This window comes from Cinclus cinclus, chromosome Z, assembly GCF_963662255.1.
Source record: "Cinclus cinclus chromosome Z, bCinCin1.1, whole genome shotgun sequence".
Lineage (NCBI taxonomy): Eukaryota > Metazoa > Chordata > Aves > Passeriformes > Cinclidae > Cinclus > Cinclus cinclus.
The window spans coordinates 31256675-31283852 of NC_085084.1; the positions used below are offsets into that span (position 1 = coordinate 31256675).

Consider the following 27178-nt stretch of genomic DNA (forward strand, 5'->3'; position numbering starts at 1 on the left):
TTTTTCCTGTTATATGTATAGTCTATTCCTTTAAATGTTAACAACTTTATTTTTCCCTTGATGTATTTCCATGCCTTCTTTTTGTGCCAAATCTTGGAAGATTTTATGAAACAAAACACACAGAGAAGTCAGGGATTCATTGACTTCAAACACCAAGCTGAGCTGAAAAAGAATGTGGTAGAAGCCAGAAGGAAATGACGTAACTATCTAGATTGCTTCTTCTGACTCAGATTACCTGTTTAGCTGTTTGGCAAACAGGCCTTCCAAGAGTCATGACATCATATTTGGTCTGGCTGAGGTGGAACATCCAAACAGCTGTGCTTTGTGTTTGTAGCCACAAGAGTTGAGACCGCTCCACTGCTGGGCTCCTGCTGAACAGTGCTCAGGTGGCATCGCCAACGCCTCCCACCAAGACCAGGAGGCCTGAAGTGTGCAAGAGGCTGGGAACAGAGACACAGCTGGGAGAGCTGGCCCAAATTGACCAAAGGGACATTCCATACTATAATATGTTGTAAAAACAAAAGGCAGTGGGTGGTGATTCTTTTTATTAAGATTTTTATCTCTAAAGCAACTACTACATATACTGAGGCCATATACCCAGGATGTAGCCGGATATCACCTGCTAAGAGCAATTAGAGAATAAATTTTTTGCTTCCCAGTGTGGCTTTTGCCTGATCTCAAACAATGAGTTCTTCATCCCATTTTCTCCCCCTGTCCTGCTGAGCAGAGCAAGAGGTGGAACATCTTTGTGGAGTCCTGGTGCCCAGTTAAGGTGAACCCACTGCAGGTATATCCTGGCTGAAATGAATTCTGCTCTGCAGAGAGAATGAAGTAATGTCCTGACACAGCTGAAAGCAGGGGTTCATCTTTACATCAGCATCACATCTTGATGTCCAAGTCCCTGCTGCCAAAAGCCAGAAGTAACCAAATCTAATTATGTGCTGATACCTGAAATATCCCTGCAAATGGTTTCCAGAACAACCGTATAAAGTCGTCAGGATTCTGAGTAACTCACAAGTAAATTTAAACAGCCATAAAGACTGGCCAGCCAGAAACAGGTGAGCTACTGAACAGTACCTGTGTTGCACTATGAGTGGACACACCTTATTAAAGCAATTTCTGGAAACAGATGATTCCTGTAGAGCAGTCTCCAACCAGTGACAAATTCGCTGGTCACAGAAACAAGAAACTTGGAAAGGCTGACAATCACCAAAAGAAAGCAAATGCTAACACAACTTACTTTTTTCTCTTACACCCAATAATGAAGACCCAGGCAAAGAAGACTTTGAAATAATGCTGAGAAGACAACACTTTTACAAGCCTTTCAGGCAGAAATCTGTGAGAACAGCCTCCTTTACTTTATACTGAAGTCTATTTCCATGTTTTGAAATGTTCTCCTTTACATTTTAATTCCTATTTAGCAAAGTATTCCTATTCAGCAAAGTTAATAAGTACAGTCATAAAATACAGAGAGGAAAAATGTATCAGGAAAGTGCTGTTAAAAACATTAATTAGGCATAAAATGTCTTCAGCATAGCCCTTCGGGCACATCTGTGAATCCGTTTGTGTCCTGCAGATGGGAGAACACCGGCTCCTAAAATCTCTGTAGCAGGAAAGCCACTGGATAAATAATTATTTCTGTTCCACAGAAGTGTTGAATGGCAATTCATTTGGAAGTTTGATTTGCATACAGGAGTGAGAAACAAGACCTCAGAGCCCACCCCCAAGAATTTATTTAATCATGTGGAACTCTTCACATTCGGACAGGATAATGAGGGTACATCCCGTTTTTTTTTTCCTGAAGGAAGCAATCCATACGAACCCCTGAAAACGAGCGAAGCCGGGGCAGCCCATAAATAAAAGAGTTAAATGGATCCAGCGAGGGCGCGGCCGCCCCTCCCCTGGGCGGGCCGGCGGCAACATGGCCGCGCTGGCCCCGGCGCTGGCGGCGGCGGCCGTGCGGCTCCAGGTAAAGGCCGCCGGCAGCCCTGGGCCGCACCTCCCGGGGGAATCCCGGCCTCCCGGGGGAATCCCGGCCTCCCGGGGGAACCCCGGGCTGCGCGGGTGTGTCGGGCCGGCCCGGGACCCAGCCCTCTGGGAACGCACGTTTGTGTGGGCGGGAGGGTCGCTCCTGTCCCTCCTCACCCCGGTGCCATGCCCGCGCCGATTAAAACCTCTGGAATCGCGCCAGGACAGAACCGAACTCTGCGCTGTGGTGTTGTCTGCTTGAAAGTAACCAACGAGCATTTAAAAAAAAAAAAAAAAGGTTGTAAATAACAGTTGATTTTGTTATCTGCAGAATGAAAGCTGTTCCAGTACTGCAGGTGCTGGCCGACAATTTCAGAGCTGGAAGATGAAAGCTGAACGAGCTAAGAAAGTTGAATTCATAAGAACTGCAGAAAAGCTAAAAGCTCAGTAAGTTAAACAGTTTATCATAAGTATGTTTTCATTCTGTTCTGGAGGTAACATAACTCGAAGTTCGAAGTAAGAATATATGGCAATGGAATGTTTAGGCTAAAGGTTTCCTTTTCAGGAGTTCAAATTATTGTGGTTGTTACAGTAGCTCAGGATAGGCTTATGAGCTCCAAAATGTCCCGTTGTTTGAAATACCATTTGGATTTAGGCCAGTCATGTAGTAAGAATTTAGTAAGAATTGCTGTTCTTAGGTGCACAGAAAAGGAAGTGTGTGTGGCACAATCGAGTTCTCAGTCTTACTACTTAGCTGTGCTTACCCTCTAAAGCCCTTAAGATATACCGACAAAAGAGGGCCTGCAGCAACAGCAGATTGAAAGATTTCATCTAGAATATCTCGGCTGCTGTTCTGAAAAGCAAGGATTCAAGAGAGCTCAGGCACAGAAGTGGTTTAAATCTGCTTCCCCACATCTTGACCAGGTGCTGATAACAACTCCACTGGCAGCTGAAAGGACAGGGAGTTTTCTTCTTGAGCAGATGAGCTTTATGGGCAGTAGCTGATGTAGCCATCTGGCTGAAGGAGAGGTTTGTAGTTGTGAATCCTGGTTGAGCAGGGCTCTTAAATATCACACCAGCGTTTTACACTGTGTGACTGAATCGAGTTCACCTTGATTAGCCTGGATTCTGGGTTATGGCTCAAAATTTGACTGCTGGGTACTATAAATGTTCCCAAGTCGCTTGAAACGAGGCATGCCATTTACCTGTGGCTCAGCATCCCTCTGTAATGTTTGTGCTAGGGCTCCATCTAGGTGTGCCACTGCGTTAATACAGCCTGTCTGCCTGCACTTTCCAAAGAAAACTCTTGCAAGGCTCTCCCTGGGACATGCACATAAAATTCAGTGTGTAAACCACTGCGTGCTGAGGTGATTTCCTTTTTCATTTCTTGTTAAAGTTCTTCAGTTACTGTAGTGTGTAGTCTTATAGCTGCACAAATATTTTCCTTGAAAACAGTTGTAGAACAAGCCAGGGATTTGTATAAAATCAAAGACAGCCCTATTAACATATCCTGCACACTAACCTTGGAAAATCTTGGGGCTCTGCTGAGTGTTCGTGCCTTACTCAGTGTGGCACCCTTTCTTCCTAGGCTTGCAAATATAGAAAAAGACAGAAGTGGACACCTTTATAATAGGAAGAGTGATTTCAGGGTAGAATACAGATTACTAGAGGAGCTGGAACACAGCATGACTGTCAGCAGGAAAATGGAAAGTAAGTGAGGTTTTCTTTGGGTTTATTTTTTTTTTCTTTAATATGCTGTTGTTTTTGGAAATTGTTTAAAAATCAGTACAGAGAGATGAATTTAGGTGGAATACAGTTACTGATGAGTGTAAAACTTACAAACACACAATTCATTGCAAAATTCAGAAGCATAAATATTTTGGGCCTCATATGTTATTAACTGTTTTCTTTTAATCTTCAGTGTAAAACCCCTGTGGTGGAAAGGTACTATTCAAGAAGCGTGGTATAAATTTTGTTTGTATATTGTGAAACCTAATGTGGTCCAGCTAAGGTCTGTTTTTACCGTAAAAATATTCTTACCTCAACATTCGCACACTGATTGTTGCCTTTAAATATCCTTTTAAACTGTTCCATGTTTGCATTTTTTGAGTTTTTGGGCAATGAATATTCTTAGTTCAAATAGTGCTGTGAGATGGTACACAGCCTGCCCTACAGTATCTGTTCCACTTACATACTGTAATAAGAGTTCAAGGAAGAAAGTTACTCCCCTTACTCACAGTTCTTGAATTCTTTCAACAATAATCACATAAATCATGCAATACCATCTTATGCAGATCAAAATAAGTTGAAGAAAGGAATGTAGAAACAATTAAAGGTATACTTCTTAGAAATTTGCATATGTTGTGATGTACGCTTTTTATTTAAGGAATCTTAGAATATCCTTTACATCTTGCAGTCTTTAAGAAATGTAAAGTTTTGAGGAATGACTAAGATAGTAAATTTAGAATTTTTCCCATGAGTAAGAAGGGGGCATGGAATATGGATAGAAATGGTGCTATGAGATAATAAAGAGGACAGTGATGTGAAGGAGTATATCCTAAAAGATACAAAAATGCACAAACCCCCTTCCCTAAATTCCAGTTTACTATGTTGAGGTCTTTCAGCATAATCTGTGTGCTTTAAGATTTTCTGTGGTCTCAGCAGGAACCTGTATTTCCCTTAATCCAAGTCTTTTAGGACAGAAGATACAGCTCCTTAGCATCTAAGATGTAGCCAGAGCTTCGTCCTCTTCAGTAGAAGGACTCACGAGAAGCCAAGTGGTAACAATGCAAATAAGTGCACACATGCTTAGAGTACATGGAAACATTGATTTTTCACTATTTAACACAACAAATAAATGAATCTTGTTGAAGTAGTACATTCATAGACACTTTTAAATTTTGTTTTCTCTTCATAAATGGGAGTTTTGAAGCCTAGGTGAAAGTTATCCTCAAAACTCTAGAAATCAGCTATCAGCTGCATCAGAAAATTTCTCAAAGCTCCCCTTCAGAAATAAGAATGATTAGAAATTATTTAGAAATTTAAATTTTCTAATTAGAAATTTATTTAGAACTGGGACTAATTTTAAAATCTGCTGAGGCTGTTTAGGGAGCTAGTATGGACAGCATGGTCAGCTGCATGCAATTGCCAATTAAAATGCTTAGTGTTATGGCAGTTTCTTATCATCCAGCAGAATTCATGTCCCTGCTTACATGTCCCTGGTTTATTCTGGACACTTCATTACTCTTGTTCCGTAATTAAATGTAAGGCATGAAGAAACTGTGAGAACTATCTGCACCTTATTTTGTTTAGCAGAAGCTAAAATCCTGCAGCAGCTATCAAAAATACAGAACAATGTGAAGAGACTTCAGCACCAATTAAAAGATGTGAAACCTACACCAGAGTGTAAGTCATGATGACAGATTTTAAAACATTTTCCTTTACAGATAGGTTTCTTGCACAGTTGTCTTTCTCCTGCAGACTTGGGACACTCCTCTGGTGTTTATGATTTTGCAAGAATCTGGAAGGGGAAGGCTAAACCTGGAAATGGCAGAAAACTAAGAAATGGTGAAAGATTGTGCAGTTCTGTGTGTAAACAGAAACTTGGTCTTACAAGTGGTGTGTGTGTGTTTGTTCCTTGAGGCTGTTGAAAGCCAGATTCCTATCTGTTCCTTTTGCCTTACAAAAAATAAACTTGGTATTCTACTACCATGTAACTCCCTTTGATCTGGTAAGAGGTCACAGAGTAGGTTCTACAGGGAGCTCATTTCTAGCCACCACACAATTTGAAATGTAAAGTGGAATATTCTACAAAAAGTTCAGCGGCAGTTGGTTCAGTTTGGATGTTTTAAAATTTTTGGGAATACGCTCTGAAAGATCCATCCTCATGTGGTACCTACTACCTTTTGTGGAGCTCAGGTTGAGGGCCTCCTACTAGCTGAAGCCTTTCTGATGCTAGATAAAATGCATCCTGTTTCATTTATTCAGTGTTTTATCTGTTAAAAAAATCATTGTTTTCTTAAACTGTCAGTCAAGATATTAAGAACTAACTAGGCATGAAAGCTGAAAAGTGATGTTTATGTAACTGTACCTTAATACAGGTTAGTTAAACTGTGCATTCAGCGTGTCCATAGAGATGTCGTGCTGATTTAAAAGAGATTTTAGTCTAATAATGTACTCTAATCTAATGGATGGAATTTATTCTGCTGCAAAATAAACTTCTCTGGACAGCTCTATTGCTGTCTTAAGTCAGAACTACAGCATGCTGACAGTACGGGACAAAGTCTTACTCTGATGTTTCTTTGTCAGCTTTGTAAAAGAAGTGGCCTGCTGGTTAAATAGTCAGGTATAAACCAAAGTTGAGTGTGCTTAAGTCACTAAGTGCATTGCTATAAAAATCAAAAGTGGAACTCTAGAATAGTCTGTCTTACTTTGGGAATCAGTTGAAGGTTAGTCAAGATGAGACTTCATTAAGGAAAATAAACATTAATATTGTGATTTGCATCCAGTTAGCAAAGTCCCTTCATAAACACATCTTTTGAATAAATAACTGTTTGTCTTTTAAGGCTGTTTGAGATGGAAATGCATGCTCTTTTGTACACTGAAATATGTGTTCTGAAAGTGTCCACAAGTCCTGCATTTCTGGATAGTGCTGACAAATACTGTAGACGTCTTAAGTTACATGCTTTTTTCCTCTTTTTCTTTTTTTAGTTGTTGAAAAGATCAAGGAAATTATGGAAGAAATTGAAAATGCAATCAATGCTTTTAAAGAGGAACAGAGGCAAATGTATGTTTATACATGCTTCAGCTACTATAAAAAGGGCTTTCGTAAAACGCAATGAAAAGTTTTCATTAATCTAGCAAACTGTTCTTATGATTTACTCTTTTGGTAGTGATTCCTGTGGTATGTAAATCAAAGCACAAGCTATCAGCATTAGAATCTTGATAAACTGCCTTTGGGAGAGGGTGTTTCTACAGCTATTGCAGCATTCCAATATAACAAATATTTTCCTATGAATAGGCTTTTTATGAGAAGCTGCATAAGAGATTAGACTGTGGGGGGTTTTGTTGTCTAAGTGGGTTTGGGGGATTTCTTTTTCTCTCTGCTTGTGTCAGGAGGGGATTGAGTTAATTGTATGCGTGCCATAAATGTGTCTTTCAGTAAAAGGGTAAGTTAATTCTCATTGTATAGAGCTTTATTATGGGATCATTACAACTGTGTACACTTCACTTCTTAATCTTTGAAGAATAGCTCTTGTGTGGCATGAACAATTCCAAAATTCATTTTTGGTGAAAGGACAATGAATACTGGATTTTTTTCTTCTGACATTTCATTGTTTGTCTCTTTTCAGATATCAACAGCTTTTGAAAGAGGAAAAAGCTGTCATTAATGAGCTCAGTCTCTTTGAGAGAAGAGTGGAACTGTGGGCACTAGGGAGCTCGAAAGCAGAAAAAGTCTGGAAATTACCACCAGCCAGGGTCACAGTTGATAAAACACTGGAAAGTCACCTACCCAAAGAAGTAATAGATTTTGAAAGATTTCTTCAGCGAACAGGGGGACGGCAAGGAGGCTGGGATGATTATGATCATCACAGTTTTCTGAAAATACGGGCAAAATATAGAGGAAGGCTGTCTTACATGGATGAAGCCCTTGAGTATCTCACTGGAAGAACAAAAGAAGATATAGAGCAGCATGACAAATGGTATCAAGAATATGTAATTTTACATGAAAGAAAGAAAGAGGTAAAATAACCCCTCTAAGGCTTTTGAACATTTCAAAAAGCATACTTATTTTTGAAATGCACACTCTCCTGTTTTTGTATCTGCCTCTCTAGTAGTAGTGCTAGGCAGATTTCTCTCACACTTGATAGTATATAATGAGGTCTTTAGCATCCCCAACCTCCCAAAATATTTGTCTTTAATAAATAATTACAAATAAGCAAAGGTATAACAACACAGAGAACTGAGCTGTGTATTGCCAAAGTATATTACAAATGCTTTTGAAGTCAGTGATCTAGCAAGTTAGATGCCAAGCCCAGAGGAGTTAGTGGTCCTGTCTTCCATTTACATTTGTCTCTAAGAATGTTTGTCCCACTGTGTAAGCAATGCACCTTAAGACAGAATGCCATGCAGAATTACAATTCCCTCAAGAGCTATCCAGGTAATAAAAGATACACTGACATAAGAACTTAACATACAAGAATGGGTTAATTGGGAAAAAGTAAGAACTGAAATAAGTTTGCATTAAAAAAGCATATTACATCAACATTCATAACTGCCCAAAGTTATTATGATTGCTGTAACTGAAACAGTTTTAGCAGACACCTGTTAACCTGCTTGTGTGATCCACAAAATAGAAAAAAAAAAGTGAGAAAACATATATAGGTGCTTCTTGGTTTTAAGTTTTGCATTCAATAGACTTTAAATTCTTTTGTGCATTTTGTGTCATTAGAACAACTGTCTTCATCAGACTGAATCAATGTGAATATGTAAAATTTTCATGAAAACCTTGGAATTTTTTTCCAATGATCTCTTGCAGTCAATTAAAAAGTGGAAAGAAAAGCAGCAGCAAGAAAAATTAAGAAACTTGAAGGAGAGAGAGAAATCAGAAAAAATGCTCAAGGAAAAACGGCTACAGCACGAAGAAGCTCAGAAGCAAAAAGCAGAAGAAGAAAGGAAAAGAAAACAAGCTACAGTTGAAGTCTGGAAGAAACAGAAAGTAGTAGCATTTGCAGTAGATCAAGCATCACAACTAAAACTGGAAGAGAAAATGCAACAAAAAGAATGCCAAAGCCACGTCAAGTTACTTTTGGAAAGGAATACCTTGCAAAAAAAAGTAAAGGAGGAACTTGAAAAGCTTGAAAATGAAAAGAGAAAGGAGGGAAGGAAGAAAATTGCTGAAGAAGAATTTTCTAAGTTTCAAGAGCATGTGCGTAATTTCATCTCCATTTTTACATGTCATTGTTTTAAATTTGATACATCCTCCTACAATATAATCAGTTAAATAGGTTTTAAAATTTATTCAAACCCATTATCGATTCATTACAAATAACAGCATCTGTTGCAGACAAACAGTATGAAACCTGATTTTAGACAAAGATGTTCCTTTTTTCAATATCTTAAGTTCTACAGGATTACTGAAGCTTATATTTCTTTATCCACATAGAAGCAATTTTATTTCTTCAGTAAATAATTTATTTGGGAAAAACTACTTGGGCTATGCTGCCTAAGGAGACGTCAGAGGGCCTGAGTGTTATATTCAGATGGGAGGTAGAAAGAGTTGTTCAGATATCCTGTGGGTTTCAGTACCTGTTAGGCAAAGTCAGATGCCATATCAGTGTAAATACAATTACTGGAGAATTGATATTACTGCCAGCGTTCACACTAAAGTTTTATAAACAGAGATTAAACTACTATTTTTTTCCCCCCAGCCATGTAACTATAATTTGTGCAGGACAAGCTGTAGCATGTAGTTACCTAGTGAAACCTTTTTCCTTACCATTACAATAATCTCAAAACAAAAACAAACAGTCAAAGAAAAAAACAAAATGCCCCAAAAAACCCCAGCAAAAAAAAGCTGTGAAAATGCTGTGTTTTTATATTGTTGTACTTTGAGAGAAAAATTTGCTTTTCCACTCATTATGTTTCAGGATCTACATGAACCGGAGCTAAAGGTTTTACACAAACAGGGTAAAGAGATAGAGAAACAAGAAAAAGAAAAAAGATTGGCAAAGTTAAGAGAGAAGGTAACTTTTTGTTTTAACCAGAGTTGTGTGTGGCTTGGTGATTTAAGCAGACTTTTTTTAATTGATCTGAAAAGAAATTGGTTTTAATTATCTAAATGGTTGATAAAGGAAAACAAAAAGGCATGCCTGTTATGAGGAGACAGGATTGCAGCAGGCATAGTTGTTCCTGTGTTTAAAAAAAACAGGGAAAAAATCATGGCAGCATTTCACTGGGTAAGGCCTACAGGTCATAAAAGTGAGCTGCTATGTGGGTGTTGGCTTTTATTTTTTCAAAGTTTTCTACCACTGGTTAAATAAGTAGGCTGTCTCCCAGAAGCATTTTGCATGCACTGGGTTTTACAAGAGTTTAACCTTTTAAATAATTAAATTATTAAAATTTAATGGCAGCAAGAGGTGTCAGTCTTCTGCAGTGAAGACCCTATGAGCGTCATGGAACTCAACTTTTGAGATGAACGAAAAAGACTAATTATTTTTGGTCGTTTGTTTATCTCCGAGGTCGAGATTCGGATCACCAGAGACCGATCCAGGCTGAACAGACCTTCCAAGGGCTGGGAGGAACGCAGGCAAGAGATGGCACCAGCAGCTGCAGAGCCGCTGTTGCACGTTTCCCAGAGGTGAGGAGGGGACAGATGGACGTGCAGCACGATACAAGTGCACTTGTATACTTCATGCCTTTTTGCTTTGTTGTCAGAGCCGTCCCAGCTTGGAGAGGAGAGTCGTAGCTGCGCGCCAGCCTGTCCCTGTCGCTGGAAGAAGCAGCAGCCAGCACTCCCCGGGAGCCGGCACAGAGCCGGCTTGACCCATGGCGTGTATCACCTCTGTATTTCGCGAGTGTCGGGTTTGGCACGCCGGCTGTCAGAGCGCACAGCTGTGATGGCCCTGGGCATTAAAAACGCGTTTTCCCCGCAGTTGGTTGCGGCGGCCCCTTAAGCGTGGGGTCGCCACCCCGGCCCCCGCCGCAGCGAACCGAGGGGCCCGTTCCATTTCCTCCTTCTTCGCCTCGTTCCCTCTCCTCGGCGCCCTCCCCCTTTCCGTTTCCCCGCCCCGGGGCGGGTGACGCGGATCCGGGCGCGCCGGGCGCGGGCCGCAGCGGCGAGATGGAGATGGCGGCGGTGCCGTGCCCGGGGGAGCCGGAGCGGCTGGACTTCCTGCGGGAGCGGCACGTGCGCTTCTTCCAGCGGTGCCTCCAGATCCTGCCCGAGCGCTACTCGTCCCTGGAGACCAGCAGGTAGCAGCGGGCCGGCCGCCGTGTCCGCCCGGCGCCCCCCGCCCGTACCCGGCCCGGCCGCGCTCCCCTGCCGTCGGGCGGTCGCGGTGACGGGAAGGCCCTGCCCGAGCGCTGCCGCCTCCCGGGGACGGGGACGGGGACAGGGAGCAGCGCCCCGCGGTCGGAAGGGAAAATCCCTATAAATCTGATCACCAGCAGACGGCTCCCAAAAACGTTTCTTAATGTAGGGGTGTAGTCACCGCTCGCGTAAACTGCTTGACATCCACCAGGGAAGACTTGTTGATCCTTCTAATCTGTTTTAAATCCAGTGCTTCGCTCTCTTAATCCGTCCTGGAAGCCATTTTAAAATAAATCACTTAAGCTTCGCTTCGGCACGCTTGTTCATGTAACATACTATTTCATGTAACAAATATTTTTTAAGTCTTCATTACCTAGTATAAAAGAGAAAGTACTAGTGAAGTGTGTTCCTCACTTTGAATGGGAGGGACATTTGTTGCTTCAGAATGTGCTTACTTGATACTCTTCAAGTCTTCACATGCAATAGTTGCATCAGATGTATAAGACTACCAGTACTGTGATTGCCAAGCTGTACTTGATAAAATGTTGGAGACACGTAAATGGTTTGATAATCTTATTCAGCCAGCAAAATAGTAAGATACTTTATAATGTTTTCCTGTGAGGAGAGAGATGTGGGCTTTGATCAGGTCATCCTGCTTTATTTTGGTTGAGAGCACAAACACCTAGGACTAGAGCATAAGCATGTAAGGACTAGAACAGATAATGCTTGGCTGTGTGTGAAATAACAACTTTATACTGAAAAGTTAGAAATGGAGCTACTGGAGAGGGGCCAGCAGAGGGCTTCGAAGGTAGTTAAGGAACTGGAGCATCTGTTCTGTGAGGAAAATGTTGGGGGAACTGGGCCTGTTCAGCCTCGATGAGATGACTGGAGAGGGTCTTACCAATGCATTCAAATATGTTAAAGGGTAGGTGACGAGAGGCTGGACCCAGACTCTTTAAGTGGTCCATGTGACAGGGCAAAGGGCAGCAGACAGAAACACAGGGAGGTCCATCTCAATATGAGAAAAAACTTTCTACGTTGGGGGTGACTGGTCACTGAAGCAGACTGCCCAGAGAGGTTGTGGAGTTTTCTTCACTGGAGATATTCAAAACCTGCCTGAACACAATCCTGTAGGAACTGTTCTGGGTAAACCTGTATTAGGAGAAAGGGGTAGATGATCTGGAGGTAGATGAGGAGAGGAGAGGAGAAAGAGGTAGATGATCTACTAGATGTTCTCCAGAGGTCCTTTCCAACTCCAGCTGTTCTGTAATTTTGTGAAATTTTGATTGCAGAACTGTAAATAATTCATTCATTAGAAATTAGCGGGTGTTTCAGTCTATCTTCTCATTTATTTTAGGTGACAGCAAGGGGAAATCTAGGCCTCCTATGCTCAACGTGTATGGGCCTTAAAATTACCAGAGTATGCAGATGTACTAGAGCAGTAACACAAATAGCTAACCTTAGCCACACTGACATTTAAAAACAGCTGAAGAAATGGGTTGTCTTCAGCCTAGAGAAAGAAGGATCTAACCACTGTCTTCCATTGGTGGTAAGCTATTTACAAAGAGAGATGGATGTGTACTGTTTGCAGGGTACCATGGTGGCAGGGCTGGAGGCTGTGGGAATGAGGGGAGAATTAAGTGGCTGTAGGAAAAATGTTCTTTGCTGTTAGAAGACTTGACCATGAAGAGCTTGCCCATTGAAGTGATGGAGTCACCTTTGAGGACGTGGCTTCTTGGGGTCCTAAGTCATCTCCTCTGAGGCCACTTGTTCTTCAAAAGGTGGGACCAGTGATCTCCAGGGGCCCTTGGGAGTGTAGACATGTTCTGCAGGGGTGCACACCTGTCTTTTGACAAATTCTAAGCAGGGGATTGAACTATAAATGCATCATCTCCAGTTTGACTTCAGAGGTATTGAGTTTACCTTTTTGCCAAGTTCAAGGTCACTGAGTTCAGCAAACCTTCAGCAGACCTCTGGAACTAATACAGCTTCAGAAAGAAATGCTGTTACTCTTATTTATATATTTCCCCTGTTCCTGAATTGGAGTGGTTCCATTTTGAGTTAGATGGGGAAACTCAACTAAATTAAAGAGGGATTTGTTACATAAATAAATAAAGTCATTTACCAAGAGTTTTTTCCCACTGTGCTGCAGTAGAAAACTGTGTTTCTTGTCACCAAACAAGGGTGGTAGAGAGTGAAATTTTCTTCAATGCGCTGGTGCATTCCAACTTAAGCTGTAGATTGTCAAGCAATAACGGAGAATAAAGAAGATTAATTTCATGTTCTCCGCTCAAATTCTTGCCTCAAAGCCTTTGTAATTATTCCTATCTATAGTTATTTGCATGCAATAGTAGTTGCAGCAAGAGTAGTTTTTAAACATTCCGATTGATAGTGTTTCATACTCAGTGATTGTCAGCACTGTGAGGGTTTGCAGGAGAATGCAACTTTCCTTGTCTCTGAAGTCTTTAAGATTCTGATACTTCATGGTACTCTTCGTAGCACACTTAAGCAGTTTCTCAAATTTGTCACTTCAAATGATTTCTGAATTCTTCTTTGAAACTGTAGTCACTGTCCATGCTTGAAGACAAAGAGGTCTGAGTCTGCCAACCAAAGTGTCCTGTTGGCCATCCTCTGTGGAAATGGCTGAAGATAAAGTTTTTACAGTTCTTGGCATGTGTCTGTCACCTGCTAAGAGTTGTTTTGCTAGGACATATGTCTGTTAATGTTCTATGGAGGAGGATAGCATATGGAGTAAAGATGCAATACCTACATGGCTGTATTGCAACCTGTGTATGACCACTGGTGCCAGACACTCTCACCCATCATAAATTCTATCATACTTCAGGCTGTTCTTTAGTAATGCTGGAGACAGAAAACTCTGAATAAGTGAACTGAACCCTAACTATATGTAAAACCACTTTTAAAATTCATATATCTGACATATGCATTTTTAACTGTAGATAAGATTTGCTGTCTGTGTTGTATGTATAGCTTTGTGGTTTGGACCTACTTTGCAGCAGTTTTTAGTGCTGATGTTGACATGGTGTTTGTGCCTCATTGGAAGTAACTTAGTTGGGTAAAATAGAGAGAAAATGCCTTTTTAATAATTCTAGTAAAAGACTGTCAGTGTTCATGAAAATCACAATGTATAGGCAATGTTTCAGAGAAATAGTTTATGATAACTGAACAGTAGCTTCCTTGTTTGTTTGTTTGTTTGTTTGTTTTTAATAAAAGTACTGGTTTTTATTTAAATTATTTATTTATTATCCATGGTCAGATTTGGGGTTAAACAGAGATCTGATCAATGATAAAAGTTGATATAAGCCTTGAAGTGTTAATTTTGCACTTTGAAAGACAATTTCTTAGTCATTGGAAGGGTTAAAATATACTCTTGTTCTTCATAGAAATGCTTTTGTATGCAACATACTTTTTTTTTTACTTTCCTGACTCAAAATAATTATTTGAAGTAATAACAGTAAAGATACATATTTTACCAACCCACTGCTAGCAGTGTCACCCTAGGAGGTTGTGCCACTTTGTTGAGATTAGCATCTGCTGCGTTGTCATTTGGCTGCTGTGTTTTAATTAGAATAATTCTTTTGGATGTGTTCTTTGGGCTGACTGACCACCATTTTTTCCATGGTCTTACTGTTTGTGGTTCTGATGCAGAACCTCATGCAGAAATTAAGTGGCTGTGGCGGCTCCTGTCCACATCTGCTTATTCAGAGGTACCAACTACTGGTGGCTAAGGTGGCTCGCCAGTTTGTGAGGTAACTACAAATTAAAACTCCATCTCATAAGGAAAGTTGGTATTAACTGTTGATTTTCCTTGGCATGCTGAATTATAGTTTCTGCATGTGTCGCAGCTGTTTCAGAATCCATCATCTTATCTGGTATAAGGAGAACAAGAATTTCTAGAAGGATCAGCAGACAAGTGTGGGTGGCAAAATATACATCCAGCTAATTTTAGTCTGAGTCAGAATGTCCAAGGTACCATTACATGAGCATTTTCTCTCGCAGCAACTTCTCCCAAGTTCCTAACCCAGTGCTGTTGCTTTGGTGCTCTGTCAGAGTGAGTAAAGCACTGTTGGAGGGCCATGCCGTGGGTGGCTGCAATGGTTTGTGTTAAAACAAACCCAGTAAAGAAGGTGTTAGTTAGCAGGTATGATAGCACACATTCATGGGAGGAAACAAGTTGTAGGAGAGAAGGACATTCAGCATGCTAGCTACTCCAACTGCTCTGTTGGATACTTCAGTGTGGCATGCTTAATTTTAGATGTTTAAGTAAGGTAGTTATCTCGGCTGCTTTACACCCAAGGACCAGAAATAAGTACCTCTAGATGTTAATTCATCCTATATGCCTATTTATGCATTGTTTGCTTACAAGGTACACCTTGCTGTTTGACGTTGACATCTAAGCATCAGAAATTGGGTTAGGGACACAAGGGAGGCAGCTTGCTATAGTTAAGTGTTACCCTGCATATTCACCTAATGCATATTTAGGGGATTGTTCATGTAAGAATTCTTCACAGAGACATAGTGCTCCATATGTTGATTCTATAACCTAGTTTACTTTGTAGTGGGTTGTTTTGTTGGGGTTTTCTTTCAAGTAAACAGGCACTTAGGTAAATTTTTAATTGACGTATCATTATTATATAAAAGGAAGGGCAGTTTATATGAAAAACCTTGTTGAGGCAGATAAATGTTTTCACTACAAAGAACATTATTTTGTCCAGTAGATGACTTTCATGTATTCTAAGCTAGGCTCTGTACTGCACCACTGTCAAAGGCTGAGAATTCATAGATGTATCTGTTGCTGCAACCGTTTGTTAACAAATTTCCCCATGATATTTATGGTGGGAAGTGTAAGTCTTATCTTTTTCTTTTAGGTTGACAATTGCATTTTTCGCACTCTCTGGTCTGGATATGTTGGATTCCTTAGATGTGGTGAACAAAGATGATATAATAGAATGGATTTATTCCCTGCAGGTCCTTCCCACAGAAGACAGTGAGTGAGTTTTTAGTTTTTTTATTGATATTAACATTTTTTGCTTTTGCTTTTTACTTGGGGAATAGTGGATGGCTCTTGTTTTTTATAAAATACAAGGTTGACCTTCCTGAAGTGCAGTCCTGATAATTTCAGGTAGTGATGTTGAGCAAATCCTGGATATAGATCCCTCACAAGTAATAAAGCTAGAAAAGGCAGAAATTAATTTGAAGATAAGCCAGTATAAAATAATATAATAAAGTTGCTCCTTTAGGGATTTCAGAGTAATGTTTCACCTGGTTCTAAAAGAAACGCATTTGTTGTGAAATTATTACAATTCTAGTAGTGATTTTATTGACTTCCACTCCAATGCCAGGAGCTGTGATCACGGGCATAGTTATTTACAACAGCTTTTGGAGAATTTGAGGTGTAAGGGTAAGAAGCAAAAAGGATAAACACAGTCCCTTGTTGATGTTCCTTAGATCTATGAAGGTTGAATTTACCCAAGATTTTGAGAAGGAATAATGCTGCTGCTGAAACCTAGCTATCCTCAGATAGAAAGGTGCATAGCAGAAAAACTGGCGAGGGAACTCACAGGAAATGTCCCTTTCCTGGTTGATTGGACAGAAGCTAGGGAGATGCTGTTCCTGTGGACTGGCTGGTGTTGGCAGGTTTTTCTGTGGCAGCCCAGGTAGATGGCTGGTGGCACTAGAAGGGATGGGAAGGAGGGAGGGATATGTGGGTGAGGCACTGCTGCTCTATGACAGAAGGTGCTGGCATGTTAAATGCTGGTGTGGGCATAGCTCCAGACTGGTGGTCTCTAGAGAAAAGGCAATTCCAGTTGTCTGTCTGTAAAATCATGAACATGTACTTAGGATGGATGTTAGATGACAATTGTATGTGTCCTTCTATTACCTATTCTAATTATATGCAACAAATTAGATTTGTAAAATCAGTTTTATGAATAAGCATACAGAAGCACTGCTGATGCTTTATTTTTACAGTAATACTAAAAAGAAATCCTTTTTCTTACTCTGGGGTTTTAGAAACCATCAGATCCACCACGTGAACTAGTTCTGATGGATTTCTTTTTCCTTGTATTGTATTCCAGGATTGATTGTTGAAAATTCGAGTTTGGATTACATAAATATTCCTACAAAGCTTTTTAATGTTTAGAAGGCTCCTGTGCCTTACTGTTAAGAAATCTATTTGTGGTGTACATGCTTTGTTTCTAGGAGGGTCTCACTTTGTGACTTTTATCCCAGTCTTCAGGACTTAATTCCAAAAGAATAGGGAAGTTTGCAAGAAGAGAGATTAGAACAGGCATTTCTTTTGGCTTGTTCATCTTTGACAATATACAGTAATTCTCTGCAGGTTCTACCTGGCCAGTGTTTAGAATACTGCCATTGTCTAGAGCCTCCTAGGGAGGGCAGCAAATGTCTCAGCCTGCAGATGTGGAGGCTGACAGTTCAGCAGAGATGTGTTCCCTCTTTTTCTAGCTGTCATCCTCTCATAAAACTGGGGAGTGCACTCTGTGCTTTTCAAGTAATAAATCTATGCTTTCCACTAGAAGAACAAGCTTCCTTGCAGTCCTTTATTTTTGTATCATGCTGTAATAATTCTTGTTCTTCTTATGCTTTTGGTAATAACGCTGCTCCTGTCTGGTCATTTGACTGCTAAAACTTCAGCATTATTTGTATTTCAGTTTTGCTTTTCCTATTGGACAATAGAAAGCAAAATGTAAGTGATGCTGATAGCAGCAGGTTGGATATTGAATGATTAAATGTGAAGAAGGGAACATCTACACTCTGGTAATGTCTGCTTTGAGTAAAATGTATTGGCCCTTTGCTTTTTTATCCTGGGTGGGTGCCGTGCTTGTTAATTGGCAGCCTTCCAGCAGCAGAGCTCCTACTCCCTCTTTCAACCTCTTCAGAGAAGTAACTATACTGTGGTAGGGTACAGCACTGAAGTTTTGGTTTCAAAGGGCTTGTGTATCTCTAGTTAAAGAGGAGATTGCTAGTTTGATGGATTGGAATCTGTCCAGGTCAAAAAAAAATAAAAAACAGAAAACCAAAACCAGGAAAGCACAACATTTTACTTTTAAAGAAACATGCTGTTGCAGCACTTTTCCCCCATGCATTCTGATGAATCTCTATTTCCATGGATTTTTTTTTTTTTAATTTGAATTTAAATACTGTTTTATGATGATGAACTCCACCAATCTAAAGTCACTGCATTGTATTCAATAAAAGTTTGGCTCTCTGACTGAAAACTAATTTGAAAGCTTAATTTTAATGGAAATGTGTTTTTACAGAATCTTGGAGTTTCGTCTTGGTTGCATCAGTGGTTGAATTTCTAAAATTTGGTATCAGTCAGAAAGAGAATTCCTGTAATTCTTATTAGAAAAATTAATTTCTCTGTTTTTCACATTTGTCCCTCCAAAGGTTCCTTTATGCACAGCACTTAACTTGATTTTTATTTAAAGCATTTTTTTAAGATGGCAAATTCAAATTGTCTTGAGAACTACTGCTACCTTACAGTCTTTTTTCCCAGTGGATGGGAAACAGAGCAGTTGGTGCTCTACAAACTTAGTATCTGTTTATTTTTATCAATAACTGTTAACTGTTAACTGTGTACTGGCTGGGCTAGAATTAATTTTTTTCATAGTAGCCTCTAATCTTCTGTGTTTCGAGCCCGGTACTAAAAGAGTGTTTTAGTCTTTTAGCTATTGCAGAGCAGTGTCAATCAAGGCTGGCTCTTTTTGCCTCCTATGCACTCCTTTTCCCATGGCAGATAAGCCAGGGGACACAGCCAGGACAGCTGACTGAGGCTAACTCAGGACTGATCGGAGGGACACTCCACACCATCTGGCATCATTTTCAGCAATTAAAGCTTGGGAAAAGAAGGAGAAAGGGGGCAACGTTTGTGGTTCTGGCATTTGTCTTCCTGAGTTACCCTTCCACTTGCTGAAGCCCTGGTTGGCTGATGGGAAGTAGTAAATTAATTCCTACTTTGCTTTGCTGTGTGCCCACAACTTCTGCTTCACCTGTCAAACTGTCTCTGCCTCACTCTCTGAGTGTTCTCTTCATCTCTCTGTTTTCTTGCCTCAGCTGCTAGTTGGAGTCAACCCACTGCAGCAGTGTTACAGAACCTTCTAGAAAATTCAGAATTTGGTGGTTTAGAGAGCTTATTGGTTTAAGTCTTGCTATATCCTGTGATAGTTTTAAGTGATATGTTTGTATTTACTGGTATGTAATATATCTGATGGCTAATGATAGCTTCACTTCAGAGGTTTGTTGCCTTTGAAATTTTATGTGAAACTAAAGCTCACAAATGCTTAAGTGGTGAGATCTTGATCTACTGAGTAAGAAAGCAAACATGCTCTGTCAGCCTAATGAAAATGCACTTAAGGAAGCTGAAGATTAGGTCTGTCAGGATAGACTGTATCTTCTGTGGATTTACTGTAGTTGTGATTCAAACAAATAATGTCCTTTAGGTATGATAATTTTAACTCAAGTCTTCCAGAGACTTGTTCTAATTCAGAGGGAGTGGTATGTCACATGTGCAAACTGACCCTCACACAAAAACACATTCTTAGCTGAATGCTTCCACTTACTGCTGCCCTCTGCTTGTTTGAAGGGTTCCTGTCTTCTATAACTCATGCTTAATAGTTTGGCTTTATCATGCAGAGATTTTGGCCACTGTTATCTTTCCTTTGCTTTTAGTGAATGCTTTGCTTAGGTGCATAGCTACTGTGTGTGTTTTGTGTGTTCACAGCAAGAAGAGCTAACTACGTTTCCTTTTAGAAAGAAGTCAAAATCTGTTTCCTTTTAGAAAGAAGTTGAAATCTTAAGAAGTACTTTTTTTTTTCTTTTTTTTTCATTTTGACGAGGGTAATGTTCTTTTACAAGCCTCAACCAGAAATAATAACATTTTAAGATTAAGATGTTATTTTTTTTAAGTTTTAGGGAAATTGGGAAAGGGTTGATGAAACACCATCTTTTAATTTGTTGCTTGTTCTTAAAATCCTTAACATGTCAATGTGTAACTAGTTTTGTTCTCATACTGCAGCTCCTTGACAGAATTTCAAGTTTATTTTAGCTACCTAAAGTGCAGCTCATAGCAATTTAAGAAATATGTATTCCAGTGTCTTGCAAGTTGCATTCAGAGCCAGTAAAAGAGAGTGAATCCAGAGCTTTGTACCCAAGTAGTGTAATTGCACAGTGGATACATATTGCTTGGCCATATTCATCCACCATCCTCCCCCACAGGAATGGTGGCATTTGTTTGACCCTGCTTGAGAGGTTGCTGAAGTGGCAGAAAAACATGCTTTTATTTATCTATCAGAGGGTTAGCTTTGTGCTGTATTGGTGAACTGTGTTGATTAGGAGTGCCAGTGCCAGTCCACTAAGGGAGAGGGAAGAAAATTCAACTTTTTGACAGCTGTATGCTTCACTAGCTTTGCTGTACTAAGAAATGGAGCTGAAAGGAGCACTGGAACATATTTTATATGTCAGTCTGAATCCCCAGGACCCATGGATACCAGACTGAAAACCAGTATGCTGCATGACAGACCTAAAACTTACTTTGATCAAAGTCTAAATTTAGGTTTTCTTCTTAAGTGGCAGTACTGAAAAAAAAGTATAAAATGGCATTGACTTTTTTGAAATCATTGATACATGTAAGCTTTCTGATCATGAATTGCTTGGGCAAAATACAAATTTTCCCACAGCATAACTTTCTTTTATGGCTACATTTGAAGTATTTATCTGAATGTGTAATGGACTTCCATTTTTGAGAATGCAACTTTGCATTGAGTGACATCCTCTAGTGCTTTGATTTACAGGAACAATTACAAGCTCTGTTTCAGTGAGAAGAGCTTATCCTTTTATCTGAATGTGCTGACTGAATCACCCTATGTTAAAACAGTCATTTTTTTAATATATTATATGATTTTAGTTATGTATGTACTTAGCAAAAGGAGACAAGCCTTGCAGGCAGAGTAATGCATGGATAAACTGAATGTGAAAAAGTAGTGGTAAAGGTTTATCAATCCCATGCAAGAGAAATCATAAAATATAAGTAACAAAAATGCCTTGTCTGTAAAAAAAGAGCTCTTAGGATGAGCTCTCTGTGGTCATCGCTTGGCACTTTTACATATCTTAAGGACTTTATGTCTTAAGGACACATAAGTAACATCTTTTTCTTCACAGGAAAGGTTCAACTCTTGATTTAAACATTAAGTCTTTTGGTTTTGGAAAAGGGTCCATTTTCTTTAGTTGTCAAGTGTGACAGGTGTGCTTGTTCAGCTTTCAAACCACCACACAGCAGTTTATGAAATATTTGTTACGTTTTGCTCTGTCTTAAGATCCTGCAGAAAGTGACTAAGGTTAATGGTGGAAGTGAACACCAGGTGGTACCATTTCACAGCTGCAGTTGAAATGATACACAGGAAACTCTGCTGGAGCTGAACTGGCCACCCCAGCAGTTTTTTTTTTTTTTCCCAAGGGATATAGGCTGTGATCACATCCTTTTAATTTGGGTCCATTTAATTTTTAATTCTATTTCTGATTCTGACTGCCCATTTTTAGTTCAGGAAAGTGAAGAGTTTGATTAGCAATACTAAGATATTACATAAAACAAGAAGGACAAGTACATTGCAATGAAATAGTAACGGCAACTTTACAGAAGATTAAATTTCACATTGTAAAGTTTCTTAAATAAACTGAAAGAAAGTAATTTCCTGTAACTCACCTTTGGTTCTTATTTGGTTTTCAACTTTGTTCACAGGATGCCAAAAACACATTTTGAGACACTACCTCAGTGTTCAAGAGTCATGTGGTTAAAAACAAGCTTTTTTTACTTCCTGTTTTAATGCTTCCTTTATCAGCTCAAAATTCTCTTTTTTACTTCACGTATTGTGACTGGAGATTCAGCAACTCACTTTTAATACCAAAAGTCTAGGAAGCATCTATTGCAGACACATTAATGCATTTAAGGACAGGATAAAATTCCCTACAAAGTTTGCTCTAAAGTTTCCCTAAAGAGCATGCTGGTCTTCTGTTTTTCCTAAACACAAGTGTGTGAAGTTTAGAGTGGGGGATGAGAAGTACTGACGAAAAGTGTAAAAATAGATTTTAAATTCATAGCAATACAGTTAAAAGTCTTAACTTTAAATCCAATATTTAAATTACAAATGCTGTTTTCCAGTTCATAGAAGTTTAGTAGTACAAGGAAGGTTTTGAAATACTACATGAAAATTGAACATTTAAAGGGAGTAATAGATCATTATTTAATTCATGAACTTTATTTTTAATCTGTCTGTGTATAGCATCTGTGAATTTGAGAGACAATCGAATTGACCACATAGCAGTGCACAAACTTGGGTTTCATGCTGCCATTTCTACCTTGATAATTATAAGCTACACTCCAAAAGGCCAGTGAGGGGGATTGGTATTTCTGGGATAAATCCTTCCATCTAGCAACTGTCAGCTGAGTTCTGTTCAGCTGCAGAGCTGTCTTAATTGTAGAATGTTTCCTTTGCAGCAGGCTAGAATAGCTGTGTTAGTAGCATAATAACTGTTTTCTGGATTGAAGGTTTCCACACTGGTGTCATTTCAAATTGAGTATTCTAGTTTACTTAAGCACTTAGGACACAGATTCATTTTTACTGCAAATGAACATGAATGGTGATTTTTTTCTTTTTTTTCTGCAATGTTGCCTCGGTAATATAGGATTTACCAGGCAGGAATTCTAGGTCTTCTCTTACTGATTTGTTCACATTGTGTCATTTTTGAACTTGTGATACTTTTTTTGGGCAGCGTCCTTCAGGACTTTAGATTAGTCTTAAGGACTCCTTTAATTTTTTGTGTTTTCCAGAGACAACATGAAACGCAAGTTTTTGACTCTGCAAGTGAGCAGACAAATGTTCTCTGCTGAGAATTTTTATATTATTATAAAATAAAACTATTATTTTTTTTCTTTCTGTTTCCTCTGTGTGGATCTGACTGTGGCACATGAGCTTTAAAGCAGGCTGAAGTTGCTTTGTTATGTATGTAGAATCATTAAAAAGTACTTTTGACTGAACTGTGGAGGAAGTGGAGAATTACAGGTGTTTTGCTCCATGTCAGTTAGATCCAAAGACTTACGTTGCAGAGAAACTTGCCTACTTCGGGCCAACTTGAAATTCTTAAACTAATAAAACCTTTCTAGTTTAGATTTTGTGTATATACAGAGTCTCTTTAGAATTAGAAGGTAATATGCTGCTAAATTACACCAGGCCATATTGCATAGTGATGATATTTAGAGCTTTCAGCTTTATAACTATTCATTCTTATTTATTCAGGTGTAATTTTCCCTAATATCCATGAGGATTTTTAGCTTAACTGCTGAATAACTTAAAAGAGGTGGAGAGAATTTAAGAACACCTAGCTGCTGTTTGACTGTGGTGTTCATTTGGCTTTTAGTTTCAGATATTGATCAGTAAACAGCTGAGGTTTTGCAATGCAAAAGCAAGTTTGAGCCTTGTGAAGCTGTACGCAAATCTTGATGGTGTTTGGTTCACTCTTCCGTGTGCTAAATGCTCAGGTATTGTGAGGGTTTGAAACAAATTACACTGTATCACTGAGAGAAATGGTAGATAGCTACAGTGTGCTTAAAACTGCAAATTGTGTATCTTGAAACAATTCTGCTTGGGAAGAGACGGTATTACCAGTCAGGAATCCAGAGAGGAATAAAAAAATATGTTAACTCTGGCCATTTTCCCAGGGGAGCAGTCCTTTTCTCTTTTTTTTTTGTTGTGAGCATGGAAGACAAGTCTACATTTCCACCAAATTAAAAAAAAAAAAAATCTGATGCTTTGTGTTTTGTCACTGCAGCAATAAGTAAGTTAAGTTTTCATGTGGTTTTTCTTATTTTTTTTAATCATAGAGATAACAAGGTTGGGAACTGAGAGATATGCACACTTTACTAAGGCTGTGAATAGTGTTGAAATAATGGGTCTTGATCTCATTAGAGAATTATGGTTTATAATTAATGTTTCAACAAAACAAGTTAGTTGAGTATTGTTTTAATCTTTTCCAGGATCAAACATGAATCGCTGTGGATTCAGAGGTTCTTCATATTTAGGGATGCCATTCAGTCCTTCCAAGGTCAGTTAAGAATGTGTATGTGAAATGTTTTCAATTAGGCAGTAAATGATCTTGTGTCTTTTTTATAGTACTAATTGCATAATTACAGAATGTCTAGAAGGCAGTGAATTTTCTGCTGTTAATACTCAAATGTTTGCAGAACTTTTAAGAAATGTGTATAAGAAACATTAAAATGATACCTAGAACTGCAATTCTCAGAGCAGTGAAGAAATTGACATATAAATTGTAGCTCATCTCAGTGCAGTCTCCTCCTTCTCTGGCCTTTTATTAGCAAAGGAAAACTTCTCCAGCTGAGGAATTGTCATGAGGTAGAGAAGGACAGAATAATCCTAATTAAGTGATGCAGAATGTGCTGTGCTTTGGTATCATAGAAAGGTTCAGGCTGGAAAGGGCCCTTAAGGTCATCTAGCACCTATCCTCTTGCCACAGGCAGGGACATCTTCTACTAGACCAGATTGATCAGGACCTCATTCAGCCTGACCTTGGATGCTTCTGGGGATGGGGATTCCACAGCTCTGGACAATCTGTTCCAATGCCTCACCACCCTCACAGTAAAGAATTTCTTCATAATGTGTAATCTAAAGCTGCCCTCTTTCAGTTTTAAGCCATTCTGCTCATTCTGTCACTGCAGACTCTGGTTAAAAGTCTCTCCATCTTTCTTGTAGGGTCCCTTCAGGAACTGGAAGGCCATTATTAAGTCACCTCAAAGCTTTCTCTTTTCCAGGCTGACTAATCCCAAGTCTTGTAGCCTTTTCTTATAGGAGAGGTGCTCCAGCCCTTTAATGAACTTAGTGGCCTCCTCTGGATGTGTTCCAAGATGTTCCCATCCTTCCTGTGCTAAGGACTCCAGGGCTGGACACAACATTCCATGTGGGGTCTCACCAGAGGGAGCAGAATCCCCTCCCTCCCCTGCTGCCCATGCTGCTTTGAATGCAGCCCAGGACATATTTGGCTTCCTGTGCAGTGAATGCTCATGGCTGAGTCATATCCAGCCTCTCACCCACCAGGGCCCCCAAACCCCTTGCTGTTGATGATTTCTCCTCATCTCCCAGTCTGTACCCTCCCAGTCTGGACTTACCCTGGCCTGGGTGTAGCACCTTGCATTTGGTCTTACTAAATCTCATGAGGTTCTCATGACCCACTCCAGGTCCTTTGAGAAAGGTGAATTCCATCTGATGCCTACGTGTCTGGTGCTATGTAGGCTATTCCATTATCCAAAAAAACCACGTTGTGGGGTTTTTTTTCTGGGCAGTGACACCAGCCAGGGAGGCATGTATTAACAGACTGGGCCTGACTGTTTCTTCCAAAGTCAGTGTCTGCAGCTGCAACTGGTATTTCTCTTTGTTGAATAATGCATATTTGATTGCACCTGATGCCCACCCAGACTTAGGCTAGGCTCTGTTCATCCCTGTTTGTCTCATGACCATAAGAAAGCCTGCTTTGAAGCCCAGTGAACTGAGGTTCAAGAGAGTTAAACTTTCATATGAAAAGCAAATGCCTTCAATAAAAGACAGAAATTAGGTTAGCAGAGGCTATTTTAGTGCTCCAGATTTTTCTTCCACTTTTCAGTATGATTTGATTCTTCACTCTCAAACACAGGAAGGAATTACTGTACTTCTTTCACAGTCATTCCTACATACTGGCCTCTACTTTCCTTTTCCAGCTGTATCATACCTTTACCAACACCAGTGTAGTACTTTAAATCAGTGCATACTTTTGGAAACCTTTTTTAAAATACTCCCCAGTGTGTGAAGCTAGAAGAGTTTATTCTGAGTTCTTGTGAAGGGCCATGAAGACAAAAATTCTGTAAGGTTGGCAAAGCATTGTTTTCCCTCCCAGCACTTTCTGCTGTTTTAATTAAATTCTCTTACTTTCAATAGTAGATGGTTCATACTGAAGTATTATATTTACTGGAAATATGTTGCAGTACATTAGTGTCTTAGAATGTTTTGGCCAGTATACATATGAGATAAAGGGGGTGGAATCATGTTACCTGTAGAAATTAACTACGAGATCACTATCTTTAGAAAATTGTTTGCACATGGATATGGTTTTTATTCAAGTATTGCAGTTCTTTTGTCGTTGCATCTGCATTTGAGGGACTGCATCTGTTTGATTTATTGGCAAAGAAAGGTTTAAAGCATTTCCAGCACTGTAGCTTTAAATGTTCTAATAATAACTCAGAAAATACTTAGAAAAAAAAGACTTGGAAATTCACTGCCATGACTCTGGGATGTGTTTGTGGTCACATAATTTTTCTTTTTTCATTATTTAAAAGTGTTCTGTTAAATCTGCCGTGAAAATTATTTTTTGGAAAAGCATGTAAGCATTTTGAATTTGCATTGACATATGCTATCTATTACATGCCACAACAGTGATTTCATTCTTGAACTCTAAAAAAGTGCCATAGCAGAGGTAGCCAGATCTATTCAGTCACTAGGGACCCTTTGAAACAATGGAAAAAAGCAAGGGTTATGTTAGAATTCCCAGCTTTACTAAGACAGGCCATTTGGGTTTGGTTTTGGAGTTGTGGTGTTTTAGCTGTTGCCTTTGAGGTGTTTTTTAGTGTCTTTGCAGCTTTTTGTGACAGAAGCAAAAGTGAAACAAAAGCATATCCACCAACTCAAAGCACAGCCCTCTCAAGCTACAACGGTCTTAACTGTGAATGAAGACTAAGAGTGATTTCACTGTCATAACATTTAAAACATGACTACTTTTAGAATTAGAAAATAATTATATACTGAAATGGCTCCAGATTTTGCAGTTTCTCTGATTTGATGTTAGTGAAGTTGAAACTAGTTTTTTAATTTAGGGGTGAGCAGTCTCCTCAAAGTTTCAGATAGGCCTAGGTCTTTTCAGTATATTTAACATGTTGTGAATCACTTTTAGGGCTAAATTGTAAGCTAATATCTGCAACTTTTATGTAAGATTTTTTTAATTAACATATCCTTTCACTTGTGGGGGAAAAAAGATGTCTTTTGTGTTCCTGACACAACATTGTATTTTCTCAAGGCTGCAACACTGATACTGGTGAAAAATGAA

General features: G+C 39.4%; 2 protein-coding genes across 2 annotated transcripts in view; both read left to right on the plus strand.

Moving 5' to 3' along the window:
* The first annotated feature begins 1921 nt into the window (after window positions 1-1921).
* On the plus strand, window positions 1922-10435 carry CCDC112 (coiled-coil domain containing 112). Its single transcript, XM_062513608.1, has 10 exons — window positions 1922-1969; window positions 2300-2415; window positions 3557-3678; window positions 5284-5373; window positions 6679-6754; window positions 7320-7710; window positions 8507-8896; window positions 9618-9713; window positions 10209-10327; window positions 10405-10435. Exons 1-10 carry the CDS (start codon window positions 1922-1924, stop codon window positions 10433-10435), a joined length of 1479 nt encoding a protein of 492 aa, XP_062369592.1.
* A 376-nt stretch (window positions 10436-10811) lies between these two features.
* Window positions 10812-27178, plus strand: part of PGGT1B (protein geranylgeranyltransferase type I subunit beta) — a 32356-nt gene continuing 15989 nt past the window's right edge. Inside the window, 3 exon segments of the mRNA XM_062513227.1 lie at window positions 10812-10941; window positions 15889-16007; window positions 24069-24136. Coding sequence (XP_062369211.1) covers window positions 10817-10941; window positions 15889-16007; window positions 24069-24136 — 312 coding nt within the window. The 5' untranslated portion in view covers window positions 10812-10816.

Bases quoted from the DNA above. Each gene is read 5' to 3' on its own strand.
- CCDC112 (XM_062513608.1), top strand. From the start codon at position 1,922: ATGGCCGCGCTGGCCCCGGCGCTGGCGGCGGCGGCCGTGCGGCTCCAG. The intron at 1,970-2,299 runs GTAAAGGCCGCC...TGTTATCTGCAG, and splicing joins CGGCGGCCGTGCGGCTCCAG to AATGAAAGCTGTTCCAGTAC. The intron at 9,714-10,208 runs GTAACTTTTTGT...TTTATCTCCGAG, and splicing joins TGGCAAAGTTAAGAGAGAAG to GTCGAGATTCGGATCACCAG.